The sequence below is a fragment of the Pleurodeles waltl genome, chromosome 9 (assembly GCF_031143425.1).
Source record: "Pleurodeles waltl isolate 20211129_DDA chromosome 9, aPleWal1.hap1.20221129, whole genome shotgun sequence".
Taxonomy (NCBI): domain Eukaryota; kingdom Metazoa; phylum Chordata; class Amphibia; order Caudata; family Salamandridae; genus Pleurodeles; species Pleurodeles waltl.
Genome location: NC_090448.1, coordinates 1101865726 through 1101893121, shown reverse-complemented (window position 1 = coordinate 1101893121; position 27396 = coordinate 1101865726). Strand labels below are relative to the sequence as shown.

Below are 27396 nucleotides of genomic sequence, written 5' to 3'. Positions count from 1 at the left end.
TCCCACAACAAGACTAATTGGAAAGCAAGGTCTTCAGCTTCAATGAAAATGAGAAGGAGGCCCTGATGTGTTTGGGGAGGTTATTCCAGGATTTCACGGCTTGATAGGAGAATGTTGATCCTCCTATTCTGCTTTTGTGTATGCAGGGAGTGTGTGTGCAAGTTACATTGAGGCTGAGCAAAGATGTCTGGTGGGTTGGTGAAAGTGAAGCCGGTGATTAAGGTATGCAGGCCCTGTGTTGTTTAGTGACTTGAATGCATGTATGAGAAATTTTAACTCATAGCCATTCTGGATGGAGAGCCTGTGGAGCTCTCGGAGGAGTGGTGTTGTGTGGGTTTGGCGCTTGAGGGCAAAGACAAGTCTGGTGGTGCCATTTTGGATGCTTTGAAGTCTATGAAGAAGATGGGTTGGGATGCTGGCATAGAGTATGTTGCTGTAGTCCAATCTGCTTGTGATTAGGGTCTTCATGATGGTACGTCTGGTATCCAGTGGGAGTCACTTGAAGAATTTACGTAACATCGGGAGGATATGGAAGCATGAGGAGGTGACAGCGTTGATCCTGCCCTTCATGGTGAGGTGGGTGTCCAGGATAAGGCCTAGATTCCTAGCTTGGTCAGTTTTGTTGGTGTTGAGCTTGAAGCATTTTTTTCATCCAGTTGGCCAAGCTGATCATGCATTGTTTGAAGTTTGTCATGGTGGTGACGGTGTCATCTGAGAGGTAAAAAAAAAAGTGTTGTCAGTGCAGGAGATGATGTTGATTACTTGGGATCTGATGATGTTAGTGGGAGGAGTCATGTACATATTAAAAAGTGTGGGGCTGCGTGATTATTCTTGTGGGACTACGCAGATGAGGTCCTTGGATTCTGATGGGAACAATGTGAGCATGACAGGTTGCGTTCTTCCGGAGAGGAAGGAGGCTATCCATTTAAGAGCTAGTCTTTGTATTCCCACTGTTTGTAGTGTGATAATGAGAGTGTGGTGGGAGGCAGTGTTGAAGGCAGCAGAGAGGTCAAGGAAGATGAGGGCGGTGGTCTGTCCACAGTCAAGGATGGTGCATATGTTGTCTGAGGCAGTAATGAGGGCTATTTCGGTGCTGTGGCTGTTGTGGAATCCAGATTGCGAGTCATGCCGGAGTCTGTGGCATTCTAGGTGGTCAGAGATGTCTGATGGTCTTCTCAATGACTCTGGATGGGAATGGGAGCAGAAGATCAGTCGGTAGTTGCTTGAGTACTTCGGGGTTGGCTGAGGTTTTTTTTTTTTTTTTTTAAGGAGAATGATGACTTTGGTATGTTTCCAGCTATCTGGAAAGTTAGCTGTCTTGAGGGAGGTGTTGATGATGGAAAGTGTGTGCAGCACTGGTTGTGGCTCTTCCCAGGTTGTAGTCTGTGGGTGCCCCTAAGCGGACTGTCTTCATTACTGCTGCAGTGTCCTCGATGGATAGAGGGTTCAATGCCGTCAGTTGGTAGTCTTTGGTTGATGAGGTTAGCAGGCTAGGAAGGTTGATGGGAGTTGTTTGTTTTTGTGGAAAAAGTTGGAGAGGTTGTTGCAGAGTTCTTGTGTAGGGGTAATGGTTGCTACTGTTATGTTGGTGAATTCCTTGATGATGGCAAAAAAGCAGTTATTGGAGTTAGATTTGATTCTCAGGGTCAGGGCATTTTACCTGGTCTCTTTCACTTGATGGTCGTAGTGTCTAAGTGTGATCTTGTAGGTGTTTCTTATTGTGGTTCCTTGGGTGGTTCTCTATTTCATTTTGAGTAGTTTGCAAACTCTATTGGATTCTCTCAGGTCAGCGTTGTAATAGGTAGCTTTCCTTCTTCTTTTCTTGCCTTCTTTCATTATTGAATTTTCATTCTTTTTTCTTACTCCCTTTCCTTTTTTTTCTTCTCTTCTCTTTTCTTTCCTTCTCTCTTTAGTTCTTTCTCTTGTCTTTTATTTTTGCTTTCTTTCTCTTTCTCCTTACCTTCCTTCTTTATTTCCTTTTTGTTTCTTTCCATGTATAGTTCCTTCTTTTTTCCTTTCTTTCTTTTTCTCTTTCCTTTTTTCTTTCTTTTCCCTTCTTTAATTCTTTATCTTTCTTTAATTCTCTTTCCTAACACTGCTTAGCTTCTTTCTTTCCAGTCTTTATTTCCTTCCCTTGTTCCTTCTATTTTCTCCTTTTCCTTATCTTATCTTCTCTTTTCTATTTTTATTTTATTTTCTTTTTACTTTCCTTCTTTATTTCCTTCTGTTTCTTTCCTTCCTAATGTACTTTCCTTCTTTCTTTCCTTCTCTGTCCTTTCTTCTTTCCATCTATATTTTTTCTTTCCTTCCTCATTCCTTCTCTTTCTTTCTTTCCTTCTTTTCTTTTGTTTCTTTCCTTTCCTTCTTTAGTTCCTTAGCTCTTCCTTCTTTTGTTGCTTTTCTCTTACCTTCCTTTTTCTCATTTTCCTTTTCCTCTTTCTTCTTTTCTTTCTCTCGTATTTCCTTCCTTCTTCCTTTCCTTCATTCTTTCCTTCACTTTCTTTCTTTCTTTCCCTTGTTCCTTCTTACCCTTGTTCCTTCTTACCCTTGTTCCTTCTTTCCCTTGTTCCTTCTTTCCCTTGTTCCTTCTTTCCCTTTTTACTTCTTTCCCTTGTTCCTTCTTACCCTTTTTACTTCTTTCCTTTCTCTGACTTTCCTTCTTTCTTTCCATCCCTTGTTCCTTCTTTCCCTTTTTACTTATTTCCTTTCTTTGACTTTCCTTCTTTATTTCCTTTTTTCCTCGCTTTCCTTATCTCTTTCCTTCTTTTGTTCCTTTTCTTTCCTTCCTTCTCACACTTCCTTTATTTTATTTTCTTCCTTCATTCTTTCCTTTTTTCTTTGTTCTTTCTTTTGGAAATTGTCACTGTTTGAGCCACGTAAAACCCTAATCAAGCAGCAGCCACAATCTGTATTGGGTTGAGACACAGGCAATTTCCAAATTAACCTGTGCGTAACCCTTTGGTAGCTTGGCACAAACGCAGTCAGGCTTACCTTACAGGCAAGGTGTAGAGTATTTATGGAGCACTTCAAACAGTAAAAGTGAATATAAAACACAAGAAACATCCCAAATCAAATCAGAAAAACAGAGTAAAATTTAATAAATAATTTCAGACCAAAACAATAAAAATCCATTCAGTAGAACTGGAGATATTTTTTAAGATTTAAGTGAAAATAGTGCCACGAAACACAAAGTGCCAACTGGGGTTATCTGGTTGCACCGACCAAGATAAAGTCACAAGTTTGGGCCAAATGCAATGGAATGCTGGGTGGATACAGGAATCAAGTTAGGCCCACTGAAAAAAGTAGCTTAAATCCTGGTTGAGGAGCAGTGCAAAACCCCATTTTGAGGATGCGTCATGCAGCGGCAGTTCCGACAAGGCTGCAGGGCTACGATGCGAGATCCAGGTCCTGTGTCACTATTGAGGATCCCATCGATGAGAGGCTTGCAATGCAAAGTCCCGCATTGAGGGTGTGTCACACATTGGTGGTTTTGAGGAGCTTTTGGCTGCGAGCCGATGCCCTTCTTCGTCATTATTGAGGGTGGCATTGATGAGGGGCTTGTGATGCGAGGTAATTCATCATGGATGTGTCGTGCAGCAGTGGTTCCAAGGGGCTGTGGCATATGATGCAAGATCCTGTGTCTAGAATGCATCATGCTGTGGCAGTTTTGATGCAGAGCTGCAAGGAGATGTCACACTACATCAGTTCTGCCCACAGGATCAGAGCTGGGTTAGCAGAGCACCTTCAGGCCTGCTTCCAAGGGTCTAGGACTGGGATGGCACCACTTAGGGGGCAAGACCCACAGCAGACACAGTCCACGTGCTGTGTTCAAGGTGGTTGGAGCAGTTTCTCTACCTTAGGTTCTGATCAGGAGGCCAGCCAACTGGCGCTTGGAGTCACCCTGGTGGTTCATGGGTTCACAAAGCAAGTCCAGTCATTTTCACTCGGGTAGCAGAGTACATGACCAACTTCTGAAATACACAGCACCCTGTCCTCTGGGCTGCTTAGGACCTGCACAGGGGGTGACTTATGTGTTATAAAAATGTATTTTGCCAGGTCAAAATGGCAGTTTTAAACTGCACACACAGGTTGCAGTAGCAGACCTGAGAAATGTTTAAAAGGCTACTTAGGTGGGAGGCACAAGAAGTCCAGCAGGCCCTGGGTACATATTCTACCAATGTACTAGGGGCTTAAAAGTAAATTATATGTGCCAGCTGGGTATAAGCCAATGTTACCATGTGTAAAGGAGAGTGCATAAGCACTTCAGCACTGGTTAGCATGGTAAAGTGCGCAGAGTCCTAAAAGCCAACAAAAACGGATTCAGGAAAAAGTAGGATGAAGGCAAAAAGTTTGTGAATGACCCTGCAGAAAGGGTCATGCCAACCCCTCCTTCCTTTCTTTCCTTTCTTTCCTTCATTCTTTTATCCATCCATTCTTTCTTTCATTCTTTCTTCCTTCCAATGCCACAGTGATTGTCCTTTTTGGGTCTATGTTGGCCAAGATCTTCTGATTTTAAGAAGATTGTGTGCAAAACATAGCTTATAAGAGTTTCAGCCAGATTTCATCCATTAGTCTGGTTGGTGCAATTCACATATTTGCATTAAATGCCAATATATCATCCTACTTCACTGGCTGACTTCACTATAAGTTATGGCATGCCGCCCATTCACAAGTAACACATCCAGACACAAATTAGTCCAATTCTGTGCCAGGGAGTACTATGTCAATTAGTGTTTTTTAGACCAAAAAAACTTTTTTTTACCAGACCTGCTGGCTTTGCCAGTGCTTGTTTAAGAGTAGGCAGTGGTCCATGGGACTACTGCCTGCTTTTAAAAAACTGCTTTTGTCAACATTCACAAAAAGGAAGAGGTCCCTTGGGGACCCTCTCCCGTTTTGGAATGGGTTATCACTGCATTTCTATAGGGGTAAAATATTAATGTTTGTAACTGAAGTTATGTAGCATACTGAATTGTTATTTGGAAGGGAAGCCTTAAACACACCCCTTACAAATAGTGACTTGGAATTTGGTCACAAACAAAAATTGTGATTTGGTTATAGTCCCGGATGTATCATTAATTCCAATAGCGATTACCAAATTGTGATTTTTTGCGAATGGAAATTAAGTAAGCACTATTGGAATGCATGAAACTCCAGGAGTTTCACATAGCGATGCGCAAGCTCTCGCAAATGGACCTACCTCATTAATATTCATTAGGTAGATCGCAATTTGGGACCCACTGCGAATGGCTACAATCAAAGGGATGGTGGCCTGCAGGGCTCAGCCGACCACAATGTCTGTGATTGCTTTTAAATAAAGCAATCTTTTTTAAAAATGCAGTCCGTTTTCCTTAAAAGAAAACAGGATGCGTTTAAAAATGAAAAATACAAAGTTTTCTTTTCATTTTTTAAGTGTAGGCAGTGTTCCATGGGACCACTGCCTGCTCTTAAAAAAATGTTTTTGCGTGCATTTACAAAGGGGAAGGAGTCCCTTGGAGACCGTTTCCCCTTTGTGAATGGGTTACCACCAATTTGAAATTGGTGGTAACTGCAATTGTTTTGCAACCGCATTCACGGTCACAAAACAATCATACATATCTCTGCGATTCGGTATTAGGAAGGGACGCCCTTGAGACACCCCTTCCTAATACTGAATCAGTATGTAGTCGCAAATTGGACTTGATACATACCAAAATGCATTTTCGCGATCGCACATCTGGCCGATGGTAATGTATCACAATTAAGGTTTCATACAGACAATAAGGCCTTTTTGCAGTCGTAAATGGCCCAGTCTGCGAATTGGGCCTTTTGCAAATGCAAAAAGGCTTCATACATGTGGCCCTAGATCCATCAACTGTTGAGAAAAATAAAGGGGGTTACATTTGATTGACCGCAAGCTGACTGACCCCAGGAAGCTTGCGCAGGAAGCGGACCGCTGGGAGAGCATCACGGTCCAAAAGAGGTATGGGGGAGACCGTGCCAAGGGTGGGCAGGGTCCTTCTCAGAAGAAGGGGGGGTTCAGGGTAAACAGGGGGAGTTCTCTAAAGGGACCCAATCTGATTCCCAGAGTAAGGATTCCCAGCCCCCCAGTGATAAGAAGCCATGGCTCTCCAAAGGGAAACCTGTGGCACGGAGTTCCCCACGTAAGTGCTATGCATGTGAGCAGGTGGGTCATGTGAGCGGGTGGCCCCAAGAGTACACCAGCACCCACTGGTGCACAGTTTGCGGCAGCAGCCTGCAGACCAGGTGTCTGGCAAGAAGCCTGGATCACACTTGATTTACTGGGAGGATGGCCTCCTATACAGCGAGCCAAAGGTTCCTGAGCCTGGGTCGGCCAGTGTGCTGGTGGTACCCCAGTGCTTCAGAGCCTTCCTACTGGGTGTGGCTCATGATGTGCCTTTAGCTGGTCATTTTGGGCAGGACAAGACCTTTGAGGGGCTTGTCACCCACTTCTATTGACCCCAAATGCGCAGGCACTCTGATGCTCATTGTAGGTCTTGCCCAACTTGTCAGGCAAGTGGCAAGAGTGGGGGGGAAATGTGAGGCTCACCTCCAACCTTTTCCTGTTGTCAGTTCCCCCTTTGAAAGGGTTGGCATTGTGGGGCCTCTAGATCCCAAGACAGCCATGGGCAACAGGTTTATCCTGGTCTTGGTGGACCATGCCACCTGGTACCCGGAAGCCATTCCTTTAAGACCAATCACTGCCCCTGTGGTGGGCCGAGCCTTGATGGGAGTTTTCACACGTATGGGGTTCCCCAAGTAAGTGGTATCTGATAGGGGTATAGTGTATAAGTTCACCACACCTTACCACCTCCAAAGTAATGGTCTAGTTGACAGATTCAACCGCACCTTGAAAGGCATGATTATGGGCCTGTCAGAGCCCCAGAGGTGGAAATGGGATGTCCTCTTGCCATGCCTTCTGTTCGCTTACAGGGAGGTGCCTCAAAAGGGGCTTGGCTTTAGTCCTTTTGAGCTGATTTATGGCCACCCTGTGAGGGGACCATTAAGTCTGATGAAGGGGGCTTTGGAAAAATCTCCTAGTAAACCTCCCCAGGATGTATTTAGTCACATGTTGGCTCTGAGAAACGAGACTACCCGCTTCAGGAGTCTCGCACAGGAGAACCTAGAAGAAAGCCAGGAGGACATGAAATGCTGGTATGACCAGAATGCCACTCTGGTCAAGTATCAGACTGGACAAAAAGTGTGGGTGATGGAACCAGTGGAGCCTAGGGTGCTCCAGGACAAGTGGACTAGGCCATTTGAGGTGGTGGAGCGCAACAGTGAAGTCACCTACCTGGTGAACTTGCAGACCCCCAGGAACCCTTTAAGGGTCCTGCATGTTAACCGCTCAAGCAACACTTTGAGTGGACAGAGTTGTCCATGCTCCTAACGACAGATGATGGGGTAGAGGAGGAGAGTGAGCCTCTTCCTGACCTCTTGTCTGCAGGAGAAAAAGATGGGTCTGTTGCCAGGTGTTGGGACAGTTAGCCTCACTGTTTTCTTTGATCCCAAGGGTCACACACTTGTGCACACATGATGTGGACACTGGGACTGTACACCCATTAAACAAAAAAGTTTACAGGGTGACTGACAAGGTCAGGGCTAGCATCAAGGATGAGGTATCCAAGATGTTGACCCTAGGGGTTATTGAGCAGTACAGCACTCCTTGGGCCAGCCCTTTGGTCTTGGTCCCAAAGGCTGCTGCTCCTGGTGCCACCCCAGAACTTCGGTTCTGCGTGGACTACTGGGGTCTCAATGCGGTCACTAAAACTGACACGCACCCCATCCCCGAGCTGATGAGCTCATAGATCGGTTGGGAGCTGCCAAATACCTCAGCACGTTTGATTTAACGTCTGGGTATTGGCAGATTGCGTTGACTGAGGGGGCCAAGGAGAGGTCTGCATTTTCTACCCCAGAAGGGCACTTTCAGTTTAAGGTGATGCCATTTGGGATGAAAAATGCCCCTGCCACCTTTCAGAGGTTGGTCAACCAGGTGTTGGCTGGGCTGGATGAGTTCAGTGCCACCTACCCGGATGACATTGCTGTCTTCAGTTCCACATGGGAGTAACACTTGCAACACCTCTGTAAAGTGTTAGAGGCCCTGCAAAATGCAGGACTCACTATTAAGGCAAGCAAGTGCCAAATAGGGCAGGGCTCTGTGGTGTGCTTGGGACACCGGGTGGGGAGTGGCCAGGTGGCACCCCTTCAGCCAAAGATTGATACCATTCTGGCTTGGGAACCTCCCAAGACCCAGACTGAGGTGAGAGCATTTTTAGGTCTCACAGGATACTATATGAGGTTTGTCAAGGGGTATGGCACAATTGTTGCTCCCTCGACTGGGGTGACCTCCAAAAAGCAGCCCAGAAAGGTGATCTGGACTGAGTCTTGCCAGACGGCTTTTGATGCCCTGAAGGCTGCCATGTGCACAGAACCTGTGCGGAAGGCACCTGACTACTCCTAGGAGTTTGTTGTGCATACAGACGCCTCAGAGCATGGTATTGGAGCAGTACTCTCACAGCTTAATGAAGAGGGCCTAGATCAACCTATAGCCTTCATTAGCAGGAGGCTACTTCCAAGGGATCGTAGGTGGAGTGCCATACAACGTGAAGCTTTTGCTGTGGTCTGGACGCTGAAGAAGCTAAGACCCTACTTGTTTGGGACTCACTTTCAGGTTCAGACCGACCACAGGCCCCTCAGATGGTTAATGCAGATAAGGGGTAAGAATCCAAAACTGCTGAGGTGGTCCATTTCCCTACAGGGGATGGACTTTACTGTGGAACACCTCCCTGGCACAGAACACGCCAATGCTGATGGTCTGTCCAGGTTCTTCCGCCTTAGTGATGAGAACTCCCATGAGGTTGGGTAGTTGCTCCCCACTTTTGGCTGGGGGGGACACGTATTAGACTTTTCATCCTTGCCGTGGTTTCCCCTAACTTTTTGCCTCTGTTTCCCAGGTTGTTGATGTGTGCTGGACTGTTTTTGCTGTTTATGTTACTCTGGGCATTTTACCACTGCTATCCAGTGCTAAAGTGCAAGGGCTCCTGTATAAAATGTGTATGTAATTGGCTTTCCATGATTTGCATATTTGATTTACTCGTAAGTCCCTAGTACAGTGCACTCAGGTGCCCAGGGCCTGTAAATCAAATGCTACTAGTGGGCCTGCAGCACTGGTTGTGCCACCCACAATAGTAGCTCTGTAAACATGGCTCAGACCTGCCACTGCAGTTCTGCATGTGCAGTTTTAAACTGCAAATTCGACTTGGCAAGTGTACCCACTTGCCAGGCCTAAACTTTCCTTCTCTTACATGTAAGACACCCCTAAGGTAGGCCCTAGGTAGCCCCATGGGCAGGGTGCAGTGTGTGTTTAAGGTAGGACATATACTAATGTGTTTTATATGTCCTGATAGTGAAATACTGCCAAATCCGTTTTTCACTGTTGCAAGGCCTATCTCTCTCATAGGTTAACATGGGGGCTACCTTTCAAAATGATTTAAGCGTAGATTCCCCTTGGGAGCAGATAGACATGTGGAGTTTGGGGTCTCGAAGCTCACAATTTAAAAATAACATTTTTTGTAAAGTTGGTTTTAAGAGTGTGTGTTTGAAAATGCCACTTTTAGAAAGTGGGCATTTTCTTGCTTAAATCATTCTGTGACTCTGCCTGTGTGTGGATTCCCTGTCTGGGTCAATTTGACAGTTGGGCTGTTTGCACCTCTTGCTAGACAGTGACACAAAGGGAGCTGGGGTGTAGCCTGCATATCCTGATGAGCCATCTGTGCTAGGAGGGAGGGGAGGAGTGGTCACTCACACCTGAAAGGGCTGTGCCTGCCCTCACAAAATGCAGTCTCCAACCCCCTGATGTGTCTGGGGCCTGGCCTGGGCAAGGCAGGATTTCACAAATAAGAGAGACTTTCTTTTGAAGTAAGCCTACTGCAAAGGGCAAAATGGGTATGAGAAGGGCACCCAAAATCACAGACTTTAGATAACTTCTGGACATCAAGAGGAGCCTCTGCCTGGAGAAGAGCTGAGGAGAAGTGCTGCCCTGCCTGAGACTGTGCTTTGTGGAGCTATCCTTCAGTTGCTGCTTCTACCTGTGCAAGGGGACAAAGACTGGACTTTGTGTGCCTTCCTGGTTGTAAAGAAATCTCCAAGGGCTTGTCCTGAGCTTGCCTCCTGTTGTTGAAGTCTCAGGGCCATCAAATACTTCCTCTGCCAGCACCTGGACTCTCTGCTAAGTCTCTTGTCCTGCCAAGTGGTGCCTAATCCAGTCCCTGGGCCCTTGAAAGGAGAAACTGTTGAAAAGCCAAGAAGATCCATGTGTACCGACTTCAGATGACTCCGGACTGATGCCACTGCCGGATTCTGTGCCGCCACCTGCAAAGGAAGCCGTGGTCCTCGCTGAATTGCGACGACCCTGCAGGCCCGACGCCGCTGCACCCTTATTAAAGTCCCCAACTCAGTGAGTCCTGAAGTGCTGTGTCACCGACGTCCGTGACACCTGACTTCGCCGCAGCATGTTGTGACCGCCGTATATCGACCCTGCCAGAAGTGCGCAGATCCAAAGCTTTGCCCAGACGCCACCTCACTTTCACCACTCCGTAGCAAAGACCTGACGCCTTGCACCAAGGTCTTCGCTCCTTCGTCCCACAGCCCTGGAACCAACAACGCACCAGATCCAATGATGCCTCGATCCCCGACTCCATGCCCCAGCTTGTTTCCTCATTTACACAAGGTACTGTACCTGGGGGGTGTGCGACTCTGTGACCGGCACCATTAGTGTTGGATTGTAGAAAACAACTCTGTCACGACACCGTGATATCCCCAAATCGAAGCACTTCAGTTTCAAAGCGATACACAGAAGTTTAATCTTTAAAAATTCATAACTTGACTTGTGTAAGTTGGATTTTTGTCGTTTTGGTCTTTTTACTCAGATAAATATTGGCTATTTTGCTAACCTGGTGTTGAGGCCTTTTGTGGTGTTTTCACTGTATTACTGTGTGTTTTGGTACAAATACTTTACACATTGCCTCTGAGATAAGCCTGACTGCTTGTACCAAGCTACCAAGGGGGTGAGCAGGGGTTATCCTAGGTGTGTATCTCCTTTGCCCTGACTAGAGTGAGGGTCCCTGCTTGGACAGAGTTCAAACTGACTGCCAAACATATATAAATATATATTCACTGAAAAAAACAAAGGTTAGATTGACCTTATAGTTAGGTATCTGACACCCACAAACCGTAGAAATTCAGCTGTTATAGTTAGTTATTTCAAGTAACTATAACTTGTACCCTAAGGTAACTATAACTCACACACCCGCCATGCACAGTTTCTTCATCAATAATTCTACCAAACATGTTACAGTGATATTATCAATGATGTCAAAGATGTCACGAGTAATGTAATAACAAGGACAAATTCGACATCCAGACACCAAGTCACTCAACCTTGCAATATGGCTCCTGAAATCATAGAGCCATAGAGCAAAGACGTTGACGCTTCCCACGCCGGTCAGGCCCACAATCAACGTCAACCTATTTCATTCCCGACTCTGACCCGGAGCCAGACTGACGTTGCTCTACACTAATTCCAACTTTGATTGGGACTGCTTCCCAGGTTGGATCCTGACCCTTATACTTATGGGTATTGGTATGGTGAGAGTGTGGAGGAGTCGCTATACCCTATAGAATTCCAGCTACCACACCCTTTCGTGTAGGCCAATCTATCACCTTGCCTACTTTTTACACCCCCCCTACATCCTTCCCAAGAAGAGGAAAATTTCCACTGTCTGGATCCAAAAAGAGCATTGGCGTTCTACCTCAATCGTACCAAAGACTTCCAGGTGGATCTACTCTTTGTTGGTTATGTGGGTGCGAAGAAGGGAGTGGTGGTGCAGAAAAGGACCGTCTCCAGATGTGTAGTACTCTGCATCAAAATGTGGTACGCTCTGGCTAAGAAGCAACCCTCTGAGGCTCTGAGTGCTCACTCCACTAGAGCTACTGCTGCAATCACCGCATTAGCTCGCGGAGATCCAGCCCTGGATATCTGCCAGGCAGCAACATGGGCGCCTCTGCACACTACTGCCTGGACAGACAGGGTCTGCAATGACAGCTACTTTGGCTGTTCGGTCCTACAGGACTTCCTAGTATGATCTTAGTTTGCAGACCCACCAATGGGGACAGTATTGCTTGGGTATCTTATCTAAGTTAAGAAATCTGCAACTAGAAGTCTCTATCAAATGAACATATTACTTACCTTTGGTAACAAATTATCTGGTAGAGACATATTCTAGTTGCAGATTCCTTACCAAGCCACTCATCCTCTCCGCTCTATGAACTGATTTCTAGGGACAGCGACTCCCTTTCAGAGCCCTAGTTCTGGTACACCAGTCTCAGTGTTCTTCATGGCTCTGTGCCTCTGGCGTGGAAAGTTGAGAAAAGAAACTGACTTCGGCGTGCCGGGGTGGCACCTATAAACAACCAAGACGTCATCACGGTGACCACGACGGCAACGACAGATGCACCTGACGGCGCACAAGGGTACTGCTTGAAGAAAAATCTACAGATCCAGTCTGATGCCTGCGGGAAATTCTAAGGTAAGGAATCTGCAACTAGAATTCTTTATCTGATATGTAGTGCAGTAGATTCACATGCACTCTCCCTCCTGCCCGATGCCTATGGCTGTTGCATTGCATTTAATTGACATAAGTATATATAGCTTACATTTAGCATGGACATCACTTTTTTCTTACACATACCTTTCCACTCCTTCCTCACCTGTCTGCGGGAAAACAATCTAACAAAAGAGTTGATGCCCATGCACAATATCACTGAGAGGAGGAGCCTCTCGATCTCTTAACTCGAAAGACTTCTTCGAAGAAAAACAACTTGTACCACTCTGGACCCAATACTGGATGGCAGTAGTATGCAGCGCATGTGAATCTACAGCACTATATGCCACAAACAGATATATTCCTTAAAGTGCATTTCTCCTCTACATTTAAGCTTTAGTTCTTGTTTTCAGTTATGCTGACCATTTAGAAGGAGCTATCATGTATATTGGTCCCAAGATGGCTGCCAGCACTCCTGGTTGAAGTGCTGGCAGCCAATCAGATCGCACAATGAGATCTGTGTCTATATTTCTTTTTTCCTTTAATATGTCAAAAACTACTGAACGGATTTACCTCAAATCAGAAAAGGGGTGCTTTCTGGCCTAAAAGCTAACCTACTGACAAATAACCGTCCAGCAGTTTGGGCTGTAGTTGTGTCTAAATTCTCTATGCAAATGGCATTGGGAAAAAGTATTTTGACTAATACCCCCCTCCACCCCCACCCCCTGCCCCTCCTTTTCTCAGCCATGCTTGGTGAATCGCCCTGAAACGTTAAACACAGCAGCTAAATTGACTTGTAATAGTTTTAATAAATTTGTGAAGATTCGCCAGATGGCACCAAAATTATTGGCAAAACAAAGAATGTTTTCCCTATGGAAACTAGGTCCTGACTGTAACTACCTACTGGTGACCGCCAGTATGTAATATATATTAATTACCTAGTGGCGGTCGTCACTAGGTAGTTATAGTTAAGACCTAGTTTCTATAGAAAAAGTGTTTTTTGTTTTGCTGATGACTTTGGTGCCAGTTGATGAATCTTCATGAAATTTTACAGAAAGCTTTTCTGCTCACTTCAACTGCTGTCTGGAACGTTTTGGGGTGATCTGTCAAGTGGAACCATGAAAAAGAAGGGGTCCCAAAATGCTTTTTCTCCATTCATTTTTCTATAGGGATTTTGAACAACGATTGCGCCTGAGCCAATGGATGGAATTACACCAAGTTTGGCAGAAAGGTAGCTCTTGGTCCGGAAAAAGGCCTTTTCATTATTTGGTGTAAATCCATTCAGTAGTTTTTGAGAAATAAAAGAAAATCCAAATTTGTATATATAGGGACGCGAAGGATCCACGACCTTTCCCGATCTCGTGCTGATTGGCTGCCTGCACTTCAACAAGAAAGTGTTGTCAGCCATGTTGGGACTCGGCTAAAGGTTAAAAATAAAGGAAAGGGGCCAGGGTACAGACATCATGACCCCCGAGCTCCCCCTCGCCTCCAAGCTCCCTCTCGCCCCCGGCTAAAATGCATTTTTTAAAACAAATTTGCTACAGGTCACAACAGATCCATGGATCTGGTAACAATTTTTTTTTTTTTTTAAACGAATCACGGGCTCCTGAGCTTCATAATTCTGAAGCCCCGGGTCGGCTAAGTCCTGGGGGAACTGTTAATTTGAATGCAGGGGAGCCCCAGGGACCACCACCTCCCCAGGGCTTTCATGAATTGTAAGGGGGGGCAACTGAGCCCCCTGCTGCCCTTGGGGCCACCACCTACCTGGGGCTTTAATGTAAATCTATGTGTGGAGGAGCACCACCTCCCCAGGGCTGTTTTCATTGGAGGAGGGCCGTGCGCCCTCCATCATGGAGCCACTGATGGCCCTGGGGACCGCCACCCTCCAAGGCCGGCTCTGCTATGTCCCAGGGTGAAACCCCCCAGGACATAGCTGTTTGCTGTGGCTTGGCAGCAGCATTGACAGCTACTGCACGTCACAGCAAACACTCTGCTGGCAGCGAGCGAGAGCTGGAGGAGGATGTGGGAAGCCAGCTGGGACTGTGGGGGCCTTCAGGCTCCTCCCACAGTCTCCAACATTGTGACTGAGTGCCCCGGGGGCACCCTGGTCACATGGCTGGGCCCTGGGGGGATAGGGTCCCCAGGGCTGATGGGGGCCAAGTGGCACCCCTCCCTTCCCCCAAATTAAACAATCCAGAAAGAGGCACCTTCCCAGAGAATGAGGGAGTCAAAATAGTTAGGAGCAAAGAAAAGGGGGAGCCATATATTTCTGTGTGTTAAACTTTTAAAGGAGTTATTTCTCTACATTGGCAAAACCAGCCTAACTTTTAAAAACATTGACTGCATACAAAGACACTGCTTAATTTTTTAAAACATTAGTACCAGGGCCCTCATCAGAGATCATTGCAGCATGCACCACTGTGTATGTTGGCCTACAGATCCATCTCTCTGCTCCCTTTCACAGCCAAAGTAACGGGAAAGGCCATCAACCAGCAACTCACTGAATTCCTAGAGACACACCAAATCCTAGACCCATTCCAATCCAGATTCAGAAGCAACCACAGCACCGAAACAGCACTTCTAGCAGCCACCGACGACATATGCACCATACTAGACCACAGAGGCAAGGCCGCAATCTCCTCCTCGACCTCTCTGCTGCGTTTTACATCATCTCCCACTCCACGCTCTGCGCCAGACTACACAATGCCGGCATCCGAGTTAAAGCACTGGAATGGACCAGGTCCTTCCTCACCAGAAGAACAGAGTGTCAGACTACCGCCATTCACGTCACAACCCAAAGACACATGCTGCAGAGTGCCCCAAGGATCATCACTTAGCCTGGCGCTTTTCAACATCTACATGGCCCCGCTAGCCAAGATCATCAAACATGGACTAAATATAGTCTCCCACACCGATGATACCCAACTGATCCCCTCCCTGTTCAATGACCCTGCAAAGGCCAACAGAAATTTCCACAACAGGATGAGAGCAGTCGTCGCCTGGATGGAAGCCAGCTGCCTCAAACTCAACTTGGACAAGATGGAGATCCTCATAATTGGCGCCACCCCTTCTGCCAGGAATGACTCCTGGTGGCCCACCGCACTGGAAAACCCCCCGCTACCACAGACCATGCACACAATCTGGCCATCATCTTGGGCTCCTCTCTATCCATGACCAGCCAAGTCAACGCTGTCTCTTTGTCATGCTTCCACACCCTCTAACTACTTTGTAAAATTTTCAAGTAGATCCCCTCTGACATGTGGAAGACAGTCGCTCACGCACTCGCCACTAGCAAACTGGACTTCGGCAACGCACTCTATGCTGGCATCACCAAGAAACTACAATCAAAACTACAAACAATCCAGAATGCAGCAGCCCTACTCATCTTGGACATCCCCGACACAGCCACATCTTCTCCCATCTCAGAGACTTACACTTGCTCCAGGTCAACAAGTGCATCACATACAAATTCCTGATCCACATCTACAAGGCACTACACAACATAGGACCGGCATACCTCAACCACTGCCTCGCCTTCTACGTGGGAAGCAGCCTAAACCACAACTCCTTAACAACAAGGGTCGTTATCCACTAAAGAAGCGGAACAACGCTTTGGTGAACAACGACCCTGGTTTCCTCTGGCTTAACCACGCATGTCCGGAACAAAGAACATGCGTGGTTAAGGCAGAGGAAACCAGACTCTGGATCGGAGAGGATGCGGTCAGGTGGGGTTGGGGGGTAGTTTTAGGGGTGGGGGGTCAGAGTACTTTGTTTTTTGGGGGGCAGGTTGGGTGGTTTTAGGGGCAGGGTGGCGGTTTGTGGTAATATTAGGGGTGTGGGGGTTGGGGTAATTTTAGGCCTGGGCAGTTGAGGTAATTTTAGGTTTTGCGGGCTGGGTGGGGGGGGTTGCAGTAGTTTTAGGGGCAGGGGTGGGGAGTTGGGGTAATATTAGGTTTTAGGGGTGGGGGTTGCGGTAATTTTATGGGCGGGGTTGGGGTAATTTAAGGTTTTAGGGCCAAGGTGGGAGGTCACGGTCGTTTTAGGGGCAGGGGTGGGGAGGTTGGGGTAGTTTTAGGGGTGAGGTGGGGGGGTCACAGTAGTTTTAGGGGTGGGTGGGGGGTTGGGGTGGTTTGAGTTTTTAGGGGTGGGGTTGCGGTGATTTTAGTGGTGGGGGTCGGGGCTTGGGGTAAGTTTAGGTTTCAGGGGCGGGTTGGGGTGGCTGCAGTAGTTTTAGGGGCGGGGTGTGGGGGTTGGGGTAGTTTGTTTTAGGGGCAGGGGTTGGGGTGGTTTTAGGGGCGGGAGGGGGTTTGCTGTAATTTTAGGGGCGGGGTGGGGGGTTGGGGTGGTTTTAGGGGTGGGGTGGGGTCACGTAATTGTAGGGGTGGGGTGGGGTTGGGGTAATTTTAGGTTTTAGGGGCAGGTGGGGGTCATGGTAGTTTTAGGGGCAGGGTGGTGGTTGGGGTAGTTTAGGTTTTAACGGCGGGATGGGGGGTTGGGGTGGTTTAGGTTTTAGGGGCGGGAGGGGGGTCGATGTAATTTTAGGGCTGGGGTTGGGGTAATTTTAGGTTTTAGGGGCGGGGTGAGGGGTTGCGGTAGTTTTAGGGGCGGGGTGGGGGTTGGGGTAGTTTTAGGGGCGGGGATGGGGGTTTGCGGTAAATTTAGGGGTGGGGGGCCAGTGGGGTCGCATGCTGGAACCATGCATGCTATTCCACGCATGCCTTTAACAGGAATGCATTTACAATGAAAAATCGTTGTTGAGGCATTTGTGGTAAACGGTAGTTTTAGGGGCGGGTGGGGGGTTGGGGTGGTTTGAGTTTTTAGGGGTGGGGGGTCGCGGTGATTGTAGGGGTGGGGGTCGGGGCTTGGGGTAAGTTAAGGGTTTTAGGGGCGGGTTGGGGTGGCTGCAGTAGTTTTAGGGGCGGGGTGGGGGGTTGGGGTTGTTTTAGGGGCGGGAGGGGGTTTGCTGTAATTTTAGGGGCGGGTGGGGGGTTGGGGTGGTTTTAGGGGTGGGGTGGGGGTCACGGTAATTGTAGGGGCAGGGTGGGGGTTGGGTTAATTTTAGGTTTTAGAGGCAGTTGGGTGGTCATGGTAGTTTTAGGGGCAGGGTGACGGTTGGGGTAGTTTAGGTTTTAGGGGCAGGATGGGGGGTTGGGGTGGTTTAGGTTTTAGGGGCGGGAGGGGGGTTGATGTAATTTTAGGGCAGGGGCTGGGGTAATTTTAGGTTTTAGGGGCGGGATGGGGGTTGTGGTAGTTTTAGGGGCGGGGTGGGGGTTGGGGTAGTTTAGGTTTTAGGGGCGGGGGTTGGGTCGTTTTAGGTTTTAGGGGCGGGGATGGGGGTTTGCGGTAAATTTAGGGTTGGGGGGCCAGTGGGGTCCCATGCTGGAACCATGCATGCCATTCTACGCATGCCTTTACCAGGAACGCATTTACAATGAAAAATCGTTGTTGAGGCATTTGCGGTAAAGGCATTAGTGGTAACAACGCGGTCGTTGTTCCGACCACGTTGTTCAGGCATTCGTGGTTCCAGCATGCGTTGTTCCGACATACATTCCTTCTACGTACTTAACAAACATCTCGTTTTTCCCAGCTCTCATTCGCAGCCGTTCCCAAGATCTGGAAAAGCCCAGCAGGAGGAAGATCCTTCTCCTACCTCACAGCCTGGACATGGAACACGCACCCTCTCAAACTCAGGCAGACTGCATCACTGAAGCAGGTCAGGAAGGACCTCAAGACCTGGCTCTTCGATTGAGCAGCACGCCCGCAAACATCGCATTGAGACCCTACGGGTGATTAGCTGCGCTTCCCGGAAGCGCTGACAATGATAATATCAACACAACTACTAACAATCACACTCCTCCCAGTGTGACTTTACAGACTATTGCAGGCCCCTAAGCTATGAGAATGGGTTGGGCAGTCGGTAATAGTCATTTTTAATGTATATTGAATTAACAACTGTTACTGTATTCATTTCTAAATTTGACAAGCACGGGTGTTGGCAATTAAGTGCCGGTGCTGAGCACCAGAAAGAAAGAATAACAGAAGAGACAGATTAACTGCAAATGAATTCTAGCGATTTTGTTAAGAATGGCACCTGCTTTGTAGTGCTATGAAATGGCAGAACTTGTATTACGAAGCACTATATATTAAAAGAAAGACAAAGAACCCTAGGGGAGAGGATGTGGCGTAGGGGGCTAGAGCTGCCAACTTTGGAGCTGAAGGATATGGTTTGAGTTTTGGCACCGGCTTAACATCCTGTGATTCTGGGCAAATCACTTAATTTCCACATGCTACCAAAAATGAACGTGTTTTTGTGTAATGTAACTGGTGCTCATGTAAAGCACTGTAATCCCTTTGTATCGAGTTTGCACTAACTGAACTCTATTTGAGTTGGCCAAATTTACATCCAAAAGCTAGATGGCTTTTTGCTATCAGCTTCAGGCTGTGAAGTGCGTGGATCTGGTGTCACTTATGACCTAACAAGATTGTGTTTGTTTTCATTTTCTAACAAAACACATCCCTCACAACCATCTGTATGCTTAGGAATAGGACAACAAACTTTCATAGAACTAACACAATACATAATGGATTATCATAATTGGTCCCTTGTACAGTTGGCTTACTTTGGTTAAAACCAAAAGATATATTTACTTATGTGCCATATTTCACAATCAAGGAGGAAATTATGCTAAACATAGTAACTAATTGCAAGCTCCTCTTATAATGCAATTGTCTTCAGATATACCATTACCTCTCCGGCAGCATCACCATTCCTTTCAGCCCTCTTTTGTCCATCGGGATCAACAAATAACCAATCTCCAGGTCCTAAAGACCTATATTTTTTTAGTCATCCAATCATAAATAAGGTATCAGTGTCTGCTTTTAATCTGTCCATGCTGCTCATCTAATAATTCATACAAACTATAAACTATATGTTTCTCACCTGGTAACTCCCTTTCCCTAAAGGGATCATCTGTATCTGTGCTTTTCCATCTTGCATCACTTTCGCAAACTGGTGTCTCATAGCTAGGGAAAGATAATAATGAAGATACGTCTTGATAAAGTCTCAAGTATATTAACTAAAGCCTATTGAAAATCCCTCTGTGACTTATATGAGATGCTAGTGTATTCTTAGAACTATATAATACACTAGAAACAGCAAAATAACAATTCCATAGATATGAGTAATAGGAAATGGTAAGTGCCAATGCTGCACCTGAAAAGGCCAGGCATATTTTGTTTGTAAAGTAATAGATGTATTGTCAGAGATCACTTTCACCATTCCTTTCACAAGAGAACAGGATTTATTGAATCTAAGCTTTCTTATTTCATTCCCATGTTAACCCTGAGTTTAGTTTCATGAACCTGGACAGTTCTTGTTCTGACATGTCTAAAGCTTCTTTAATGAACCGTGGCACATTTTCCTCTTATGTGGCATATTCGTTCAATAACTTTTTTATACATTGATTCATACCACATTTCAGCTCCCTTTATTAAAGCATACAAATACATGTCACAATAGCTGTGTCACCACTGTGCATATGTAGCCTGTTGGCATCGCAAAATGTTTTTTCTTTAGCTTTAAGAAAAATAATTCCAACGTGGCAGCCGCAGCTGCATTATACAGGCACGATGGCCACCTAGTGCAAAAAAACTAACATTGGCTAAAGTCAATAGGAGTCAAAGGTAAGACCTATTGGCTTTACCAATGCTAACATTTAACTCTTGTTATACAGTGTCACAGAAAACTCTCTTTCACGCCATTAACCCTCCAGTATAGGCACCTCTCGCAATACTATCTGATGCAACTTAACATGTTGTGCACAATACTATTTTGAAGTATGTGTGATGTAGGCCTCTGGAAATTGAAAGTGATGTATTAACTGAACCCTTATCATGTATTCCGTTTTGGATATGCATAGTAATACTGTTGCTAAAGGCAAGGGAACTGTTACACCACGTCACTTCCAAGAACAATTATAAAGTTGTATAGAATATTTTTAGCAGAATATAACTTTATTTTTTTTAATAATAGATTATCACTTTTGTACGACAAATAAAAAAATATGTGATCCAAGCAATTGGCCCAAAACACAATCAACCTTCTCATGCGCGTAGCCTATTAAATATTTAATTTTAGTGTTTTCCTAGATGCCTTTATAGTTTTCTTTTGCGGAACTCTACAGACTGCTCCAAATCATAGACCAAACTACAGAGAGGGAGCCACCACTGTTGCCATTCTATTGAATCTTTGAATGAGCATCAACTATGTTTACATTATAAATAAACATATAAAATGCTTTGTCTGCTTTCTGGTAGGGGCTGGCAATTTGACCTATATTTTGAGTGCATCCATCCGGCTGCTTACATTTCTCTCTGTATTGTGATGGACTGAAATATGTGTCATTGAAAGTCATAGTGAGTTTCCGAATGTATGGGCATACCTAAACATTTGTGTAACTACGTTTTTTTGGTATTCACAAGGTGTGACCTAAGAGTAAGTTTATGACTGCAGAGACTCCACAATCCAGGCAGGGAACTTTACACATAAAAATATAGGACAGTTCTATCTTTTTATGTACGTAGTTATCTGCTCCAACTGCTACTTACTACTAACTCATAGTTTGTGAATAGAAACAAATAAACTTACTCAAAAGTGTAAGTTTAACGTTGTGAATCAGTCCCAAGGTTTTAAAAATTGATTGTAATCTTTTGAATCACCCTGACATTGCCAACAATCTTACCTGGCCGGATGGTTACTGAGTTACTGACCACTCAGCTAAACGAGGATATCTTCAAGACAGCTATACCTTATGGGTATTTTAACTATGCAAAAAGTATAGCCTCAAATGATAATACAGCAGAGTAAATAAATACTACCCATGCTAGCATTGAGATATAATAATTAAAAAAAGAAAACTGTGACCAAGTTGAAAAAAGTATCCAGATATTTGAATTAAAACTCCATAAAGCAAAACACATATTGCACAAAGCGAAAATCTGAAATGTGTAAGGCCAAACGTTAAACAAGTACATTTCGTCGATACATCTCTTAACATATATAAAACTCATATAGCTTTAGAGCAAACCGAATTGCATTGAAAGAAATTAACCTAATCTGTCAGATAAAGAAATTAAAATTTTCAGTATGTATTTATGATGTAAGAGATAACAGCGGCCATTCGTTGTTTGAAAAACTCTAATGCCTGAAAACCTGATGTTTACTTTTCTAATAGTAATCACATTCTTCCATCACATGATGGGTAGAGCTGTTCTACAACAGATTGTGAGTACTACATTAAGGACATTGTATTTTCCAAAACCACGCAGGAAGCAAAGATCCCAAAAATCTCCAAAGGTTTTTGTCAAAATTTCATACCTGTTAATTTGTATCAAAAACTGTAGCTAAATTTAATAAAATATCATTAATTGCAGTCTTTAGTGTACTAAAAAAGTTCTTAATTGTGCAAATTAAATCCACCGAAGGGATCGGATGAATTAAATTTCTTTGCGAGAGATTAAAATGTGTGATCCCATCTTCTTCTCAACAACCAGCAAAAATGATTGTGAGGAAGTGGATTATTAATTGGGGTGGATGGTAGTCCACCATAAGCAACAATGTCACTATGTTTAATAGGTCCTGTAAAGCTTTCAGTAATTTCAACCTGAGCTCAACCCCTGGTAGCTGTGGCATAGAGCAGACAGGCTTAATTTAAGAAAATTATGTAAAGCATTTAGATGTACCAAAACAATTGAAGTCGAAAACACAAAACGGTAAAATGGTAAAAATCCCACTCCAATTCTTGACAAGCTTTTGCTGTTTTGGCTGAGGTACCTTCTAAAATCAGCCAAGTGGGCTCCTTGCAACTTGTGGTGACCCTGTAGCCCAATAGGAGGTCAGCCAACTGACCCTTAGAATCAATTTTTTTTGCCCTGGGTACAAGTGGGTACCAAGAGTACCCTCTTCACAACAGCAGGTGGAGTCCTTCTTCTGCCTTCCAGAAGTGTTCTGAAGAGGGAACTCATGGTGTCACATTGTGACATATGTCGCATTGTGCCAGACTGTGGGTTGGGTGAAACTTCTGGCAACTCCCTAACCAATGGGGTAAAAGCTCACAGGGATTACCCTACCCACTTTTGCAACCTTCCTGTGTGCTGTATGGTCAATTGTCCTACAGTGACCCCCTCCCTTGTGGAAAGCTCCTGTACTCACCATGGATGTGTGGCTATAGAAATGAGCAAACCCTCTTCTGGGTTTCTGGGCGGCAACTCCTCTCCCACTAGAAGGGATGCCTGTATGTCTGGCATGATAATAGAGAGGCAGGCCCAGATGTGAGCTACATGTACCATTGATGGGATAGGAATCCTTTTAAGTTAATTAGATTACCGGGCACAGCCCTGTTGTCCATCCTGTGACAGGATGGACAACCTCGTTTCGGTTGTCCCAGCTCTGGGAGCCACTTCACACCTAATCAAGATTGTCCCCCTGTCCCCATTACTACCCTGCATGAAATCTGTCATGAAAGTATATTGTTCTTGTCAGGAGGTATCAACCTATGCTCATGTACAACTGCTACCCAAGACGTAAAAATATATGCACATGATCTGGTAATTCTAAAAGATAATCCAAATTTAGTGCTTTCCTCTCTAACATACTCCTAAAATAACTGAACTACTGGCTGACTATGAAATTATTGTAAAGAAGACCCATTCTATATCAAACCTAATGGTCTATCAGATACCATGCACACGTCTATTTGAAGAAGGGTGACATTAGATGCCGTGAAGACAAGAAGTTGCATGGCATTTTGCACTAACCAGTTCAAGGATCGCAGAAGGGGTGTACAGAAATAGAGGCATGTAATGGTGTTAATAATAAGCAAGACAGTCCATGGAGATTTTCCAATTTTTAGTTCATTTATTATTACAAAAGAAAAAGTGCCTTCTCTTTCACAGAAAGGTCATTTATACAGTATCATTTTATCACTGTCAGTTCTTTAGTATTCTAAATGCAGACAATTTATCATGGTTACATTTAACAATAATTAATATTTCTTCTGACAGTGTTCCAACAACATCAATCAATTTAATTAATTTTCTTCTGACAGTTTACATACGTGACACATGATGAGGTCCTATTTAGATAATAAAGGCGAACTCTATGCACAGATTAGGTGACTTTTCATGTTAAAGTCCTCTATGTGAAGATGGCGTTGCTGTGCGTCCTCTACATATGCTAATGGCACACTAGTTTACAGATACAGAACTTGTACAGAGGGCATATAGCACTGGACATTTTTCCTTTTTTACCTTTACTTATAAATTTGGTGTGGTGGGAGCTTCATTTCACCGAAAGCAGTGGCTGGGTACACCAATGGGGAGGGCATGTGCAAAACTGAAAGGAAAAACGTAGGGATAGTGCAAACCCTTCCCAGCAATTCAGGGAAGCCTTTGTGGGGCATGAGCACATAGGACAATAAGGGAAGCTATCCCATATGAGCAATAGCACCAATACACCCTTGTCTAGCAACATTTTTATTTCTGTAGGTACTGAGGTGGTTCACACCTGTATCACATTCATTCATCCTGTGATATCCATCCCACGCCCTCAGTTCCCAAGCAGTGAGGGAAGTTCCTGTGCAACACCGTTTTGTCTTTCTTGGATTGGTTTTTTATTTTTATTTTTCACTTTTTCCATAGGCTCCTTCTAATTCCAGCCTAGTTGATGAGTTTGTTCCTGGCCGTCTCAGATACTAATTACAGTCTTCCAACAGGCTCCAAGGGTGGAGCTCAAAAAAGGAACGATCAGGGCTTGTTGCTAGATTCTGGTATCTGACACCTTGTTCACGAGAGTGTCCCATGCCTGTTAGATGGCATTAATCCACAACGCAAAAACGTGGAGGCCATGACATAAAGCATGTTATGTTATGTTATGATTGCTTGTATAGCGCTTAAACTGCCCAAAGGCCTCGTAGTACTTATATTGCAGGCAGAATCGCACCACCACTTAATTTCAGGCTCTGAATGACCATGTTTTCAGGGTTTTGGAATGTAATTTCCTGAGAGCTTGCTCGAATTTTAATAGGCAGACTGTTCCAGAGTTTCGCTCCTTGATGGGACAAGGATCTTCCTCCCCATCTCGCTTTCCTCACTAAAGGAACATTCGCTAGGATGGCAGAGGAGGATCTAAGTTGTCTACTTGGTGCATAAAAAGTGGCTAAAGGTCTAAGCATCTCAGGACCATGGTTATGTAATGCTCTATACATATAACATAGGGTCTTGAATTGAATTCTCTTGGCAACAGGGAGCCAGTGTAAAGCATCACGTTGATGGATGAAGACACAGAGGTCTTATTATACATATGATACATTAAAAACTGCTTCTGTCTATATCCTATCCCTCTGGTCCTTGCCTTGGTACAGTCTAGACGGGTAGAGAAGCATCAGCACTAGACACAACACTGGGTTTATTTAGTCCTGGCAAGGGAAGCCAATTTGCTTCACCTCTCACGAACTGGGACGGCCAAGTCTGGGGAATCTTCATGTGATCCACAACTGTTACAGTATTTTCTTGCAAAATTGAAGTTACGTTTCGTGACTGAGCCTCAATAGTTCAACCTAATCAGGCTGAGTGGGTAGAGTTGTGTCACTGCACCCTTTGTCCAAAAATACCTTTGCATTACAGTTCTTAAAAGTATTTTCAAGTTGTTAAACAAGATGAGAGAGCAGACACACTAATGCTCTTAATGATCGGGACAATGTCCAACTAGTAGAAGACCATTCTTCCAGGCACCCCAAAGAATGATGGGGATTCTGTCTTGTAATTCAACAAAGAGATCATCTTTACTTAATTTTTCACTTTTAACACATAGGCTCAATCTTTGATCGAATGTAGCTATCCATTAAGCTAACAGGTGGCTCATCATGAGTTGAAGCAACATAACTTCCTCAAAGTTTGTATATAGGCTATACAGTAAATATCGTTTTAGTCAATGTAGGTATCCTAATCTATCAACAGTAAAGCATCTGCTGTCTGTGTCTTCTAAGGTTGCTATTTACATTTCAACTTATAACAATATCCAAGGTTTCACATTATAGCACAGTGCAACACATTATTATACATTTATTTAAGAAAACGATAGCCACATGAATCGTTGTTTGGATATAGGAATATATCTCTGCATACAGGTCATGCGTGACACTTTCAAGTGTTCGACAGTCTATTTAATACAATACAGTGTGTAGCGAAAGTTGCTATCAGAATTGTGGTGAAAAAAGGTGACCATATGTCATGGGGTAGAAAACTTGCATACTTGGAACTTGTATAACCACTGTGTGTTCTGGCGTTTTCATAAAGCCTTGTGGCCGGCCTGCCTCTTCAAACGCCTTATTTGTGATGACCTCACAATTACTAGCTGTGTGAACTTTACCCCATCCAATAATTACTGGGTGTGATAAGGCCTGCACCCCCTAGATAAATGTTGATTGGTCAAAGCTACTGAAAATGACTGTGGGAAAAATACATAGTAAATACCAATTCATACAAATTTGCTGTGGTTGGCAGCAAAATCCACATTAACGTCCTATTTTTTGTGTAAAACTCAGGTCAGATTTATCGGATGTTATAACTATTGTGTCCCACACAGAGGCACCTGTAATTGAGGCCTTTGTCTTATTCTACCCTTAACTTGCTATTAGTTATTCCCCTGGAAGACAGAAGGTGGTTTTCCAAAGAGTTTTAGGACATCCAGAATGCCATTTGTTTAAAGGATGGTAACAGCTTTTGACTGCATCATAGAGCTCCTACAGATTCTCCAAGGGATGGTGAATACTGAGGTACTACGAGAATACCTCCCTGGCATTCTTCAGAAGGGACCCCATGCCAAAGGGAGCAGTGGAGGAATACAGACCTTGTATCGATTACTGCATAGCAAATGCTATAACTATATGCAATTGCACTTGGTGCCCTATGCTTGATCCCAGTATTAATGGCTGAAAGTAAAGACAGCCTTTAGCACCCGCTATGTACATTTTAAGTACTTTTATCTTTGGTCTGCAGTGGTCTTGTTATCATCCAACACTTTGTCAATTACATCCTCGGAGGCTTGCGCGAAACCTTCCTGATCATCTATCTGGCTGACATTTTGGTCTTTTTCCACAGCAAGGAATACTATAAGAACCATATGAGTGAAGCTCTGAGACTTTTAAAAAACTATCCTTTATATGACAAGGCTGAAAAGTGTTTTCAAATCATCCAATATAACCTTTCTGGAAGCTTAAGAACATGGCACGTGACTGAATGACTGACACAAACCTCCTGACATAATAGAGGTAGCACGATTTTTGTGCTTTGCAGTTTAGACAGGCAGTTTATAAAGGCCTTTTCATCAATTGGTTTCCCGATCACAAAGTTTGTAAAGAAAAAAGTTTCATTGTGCCTCAGCCTTGAACAAAAACAAGCATTTACTTGCGTGAAGGAAATTCACACCATCTCTCCCTTTTTGGCGCCCGGGTTAGTCTGCGCACTGCGTAGTAGAAACTGATGCCTCTTTCACTTTGGCAGCAAACTTTTCTGAAAGACACCCTACCACGAGGCCCTTCTCCCAGATGCATTTTTTTCAACTGAAATGCAATCCCCACAGAATTAAATTATACCATTTGAGAGAGACGATATCTGAATACTAAGGATGCTTTGAGCCATTGCAAATATTATCTACAGGGACCCAACAGTTCCATAACAGTATGGACCGATTCCAAAACGTCTGGTACCTGAAAGCCACGCACTGTTCCAACCCAGGCCT

The 27396-nt window shown here is 44.8% G+C and overlaps 1 protein-coding gene across 3 annotated transcripts in view; it reads right to left on the bottom strand.

Annotated features, from left to right (window-relative positions):
* Positions 1-27396, bottom strand: part of SMOC1 (SPARC related modular calcium binding 1) — a 613105-nt gene that overhangs the window by 166154 nt on the left and 419555 nt on the right. For all 3 annotated transcript variants that reach the window (XM_069208815.1, XM_069208816.1, XM_069208818.1), the window contains exon 9: positions 19540-19622. In XM_069208815.1, coding sequence (XP_069064916.1) covers positions 19540-19622 — 83 coding nt within the window. The remainder of the gene's footprint in view (positions 1-19539; positions 19623-27396) is intronic.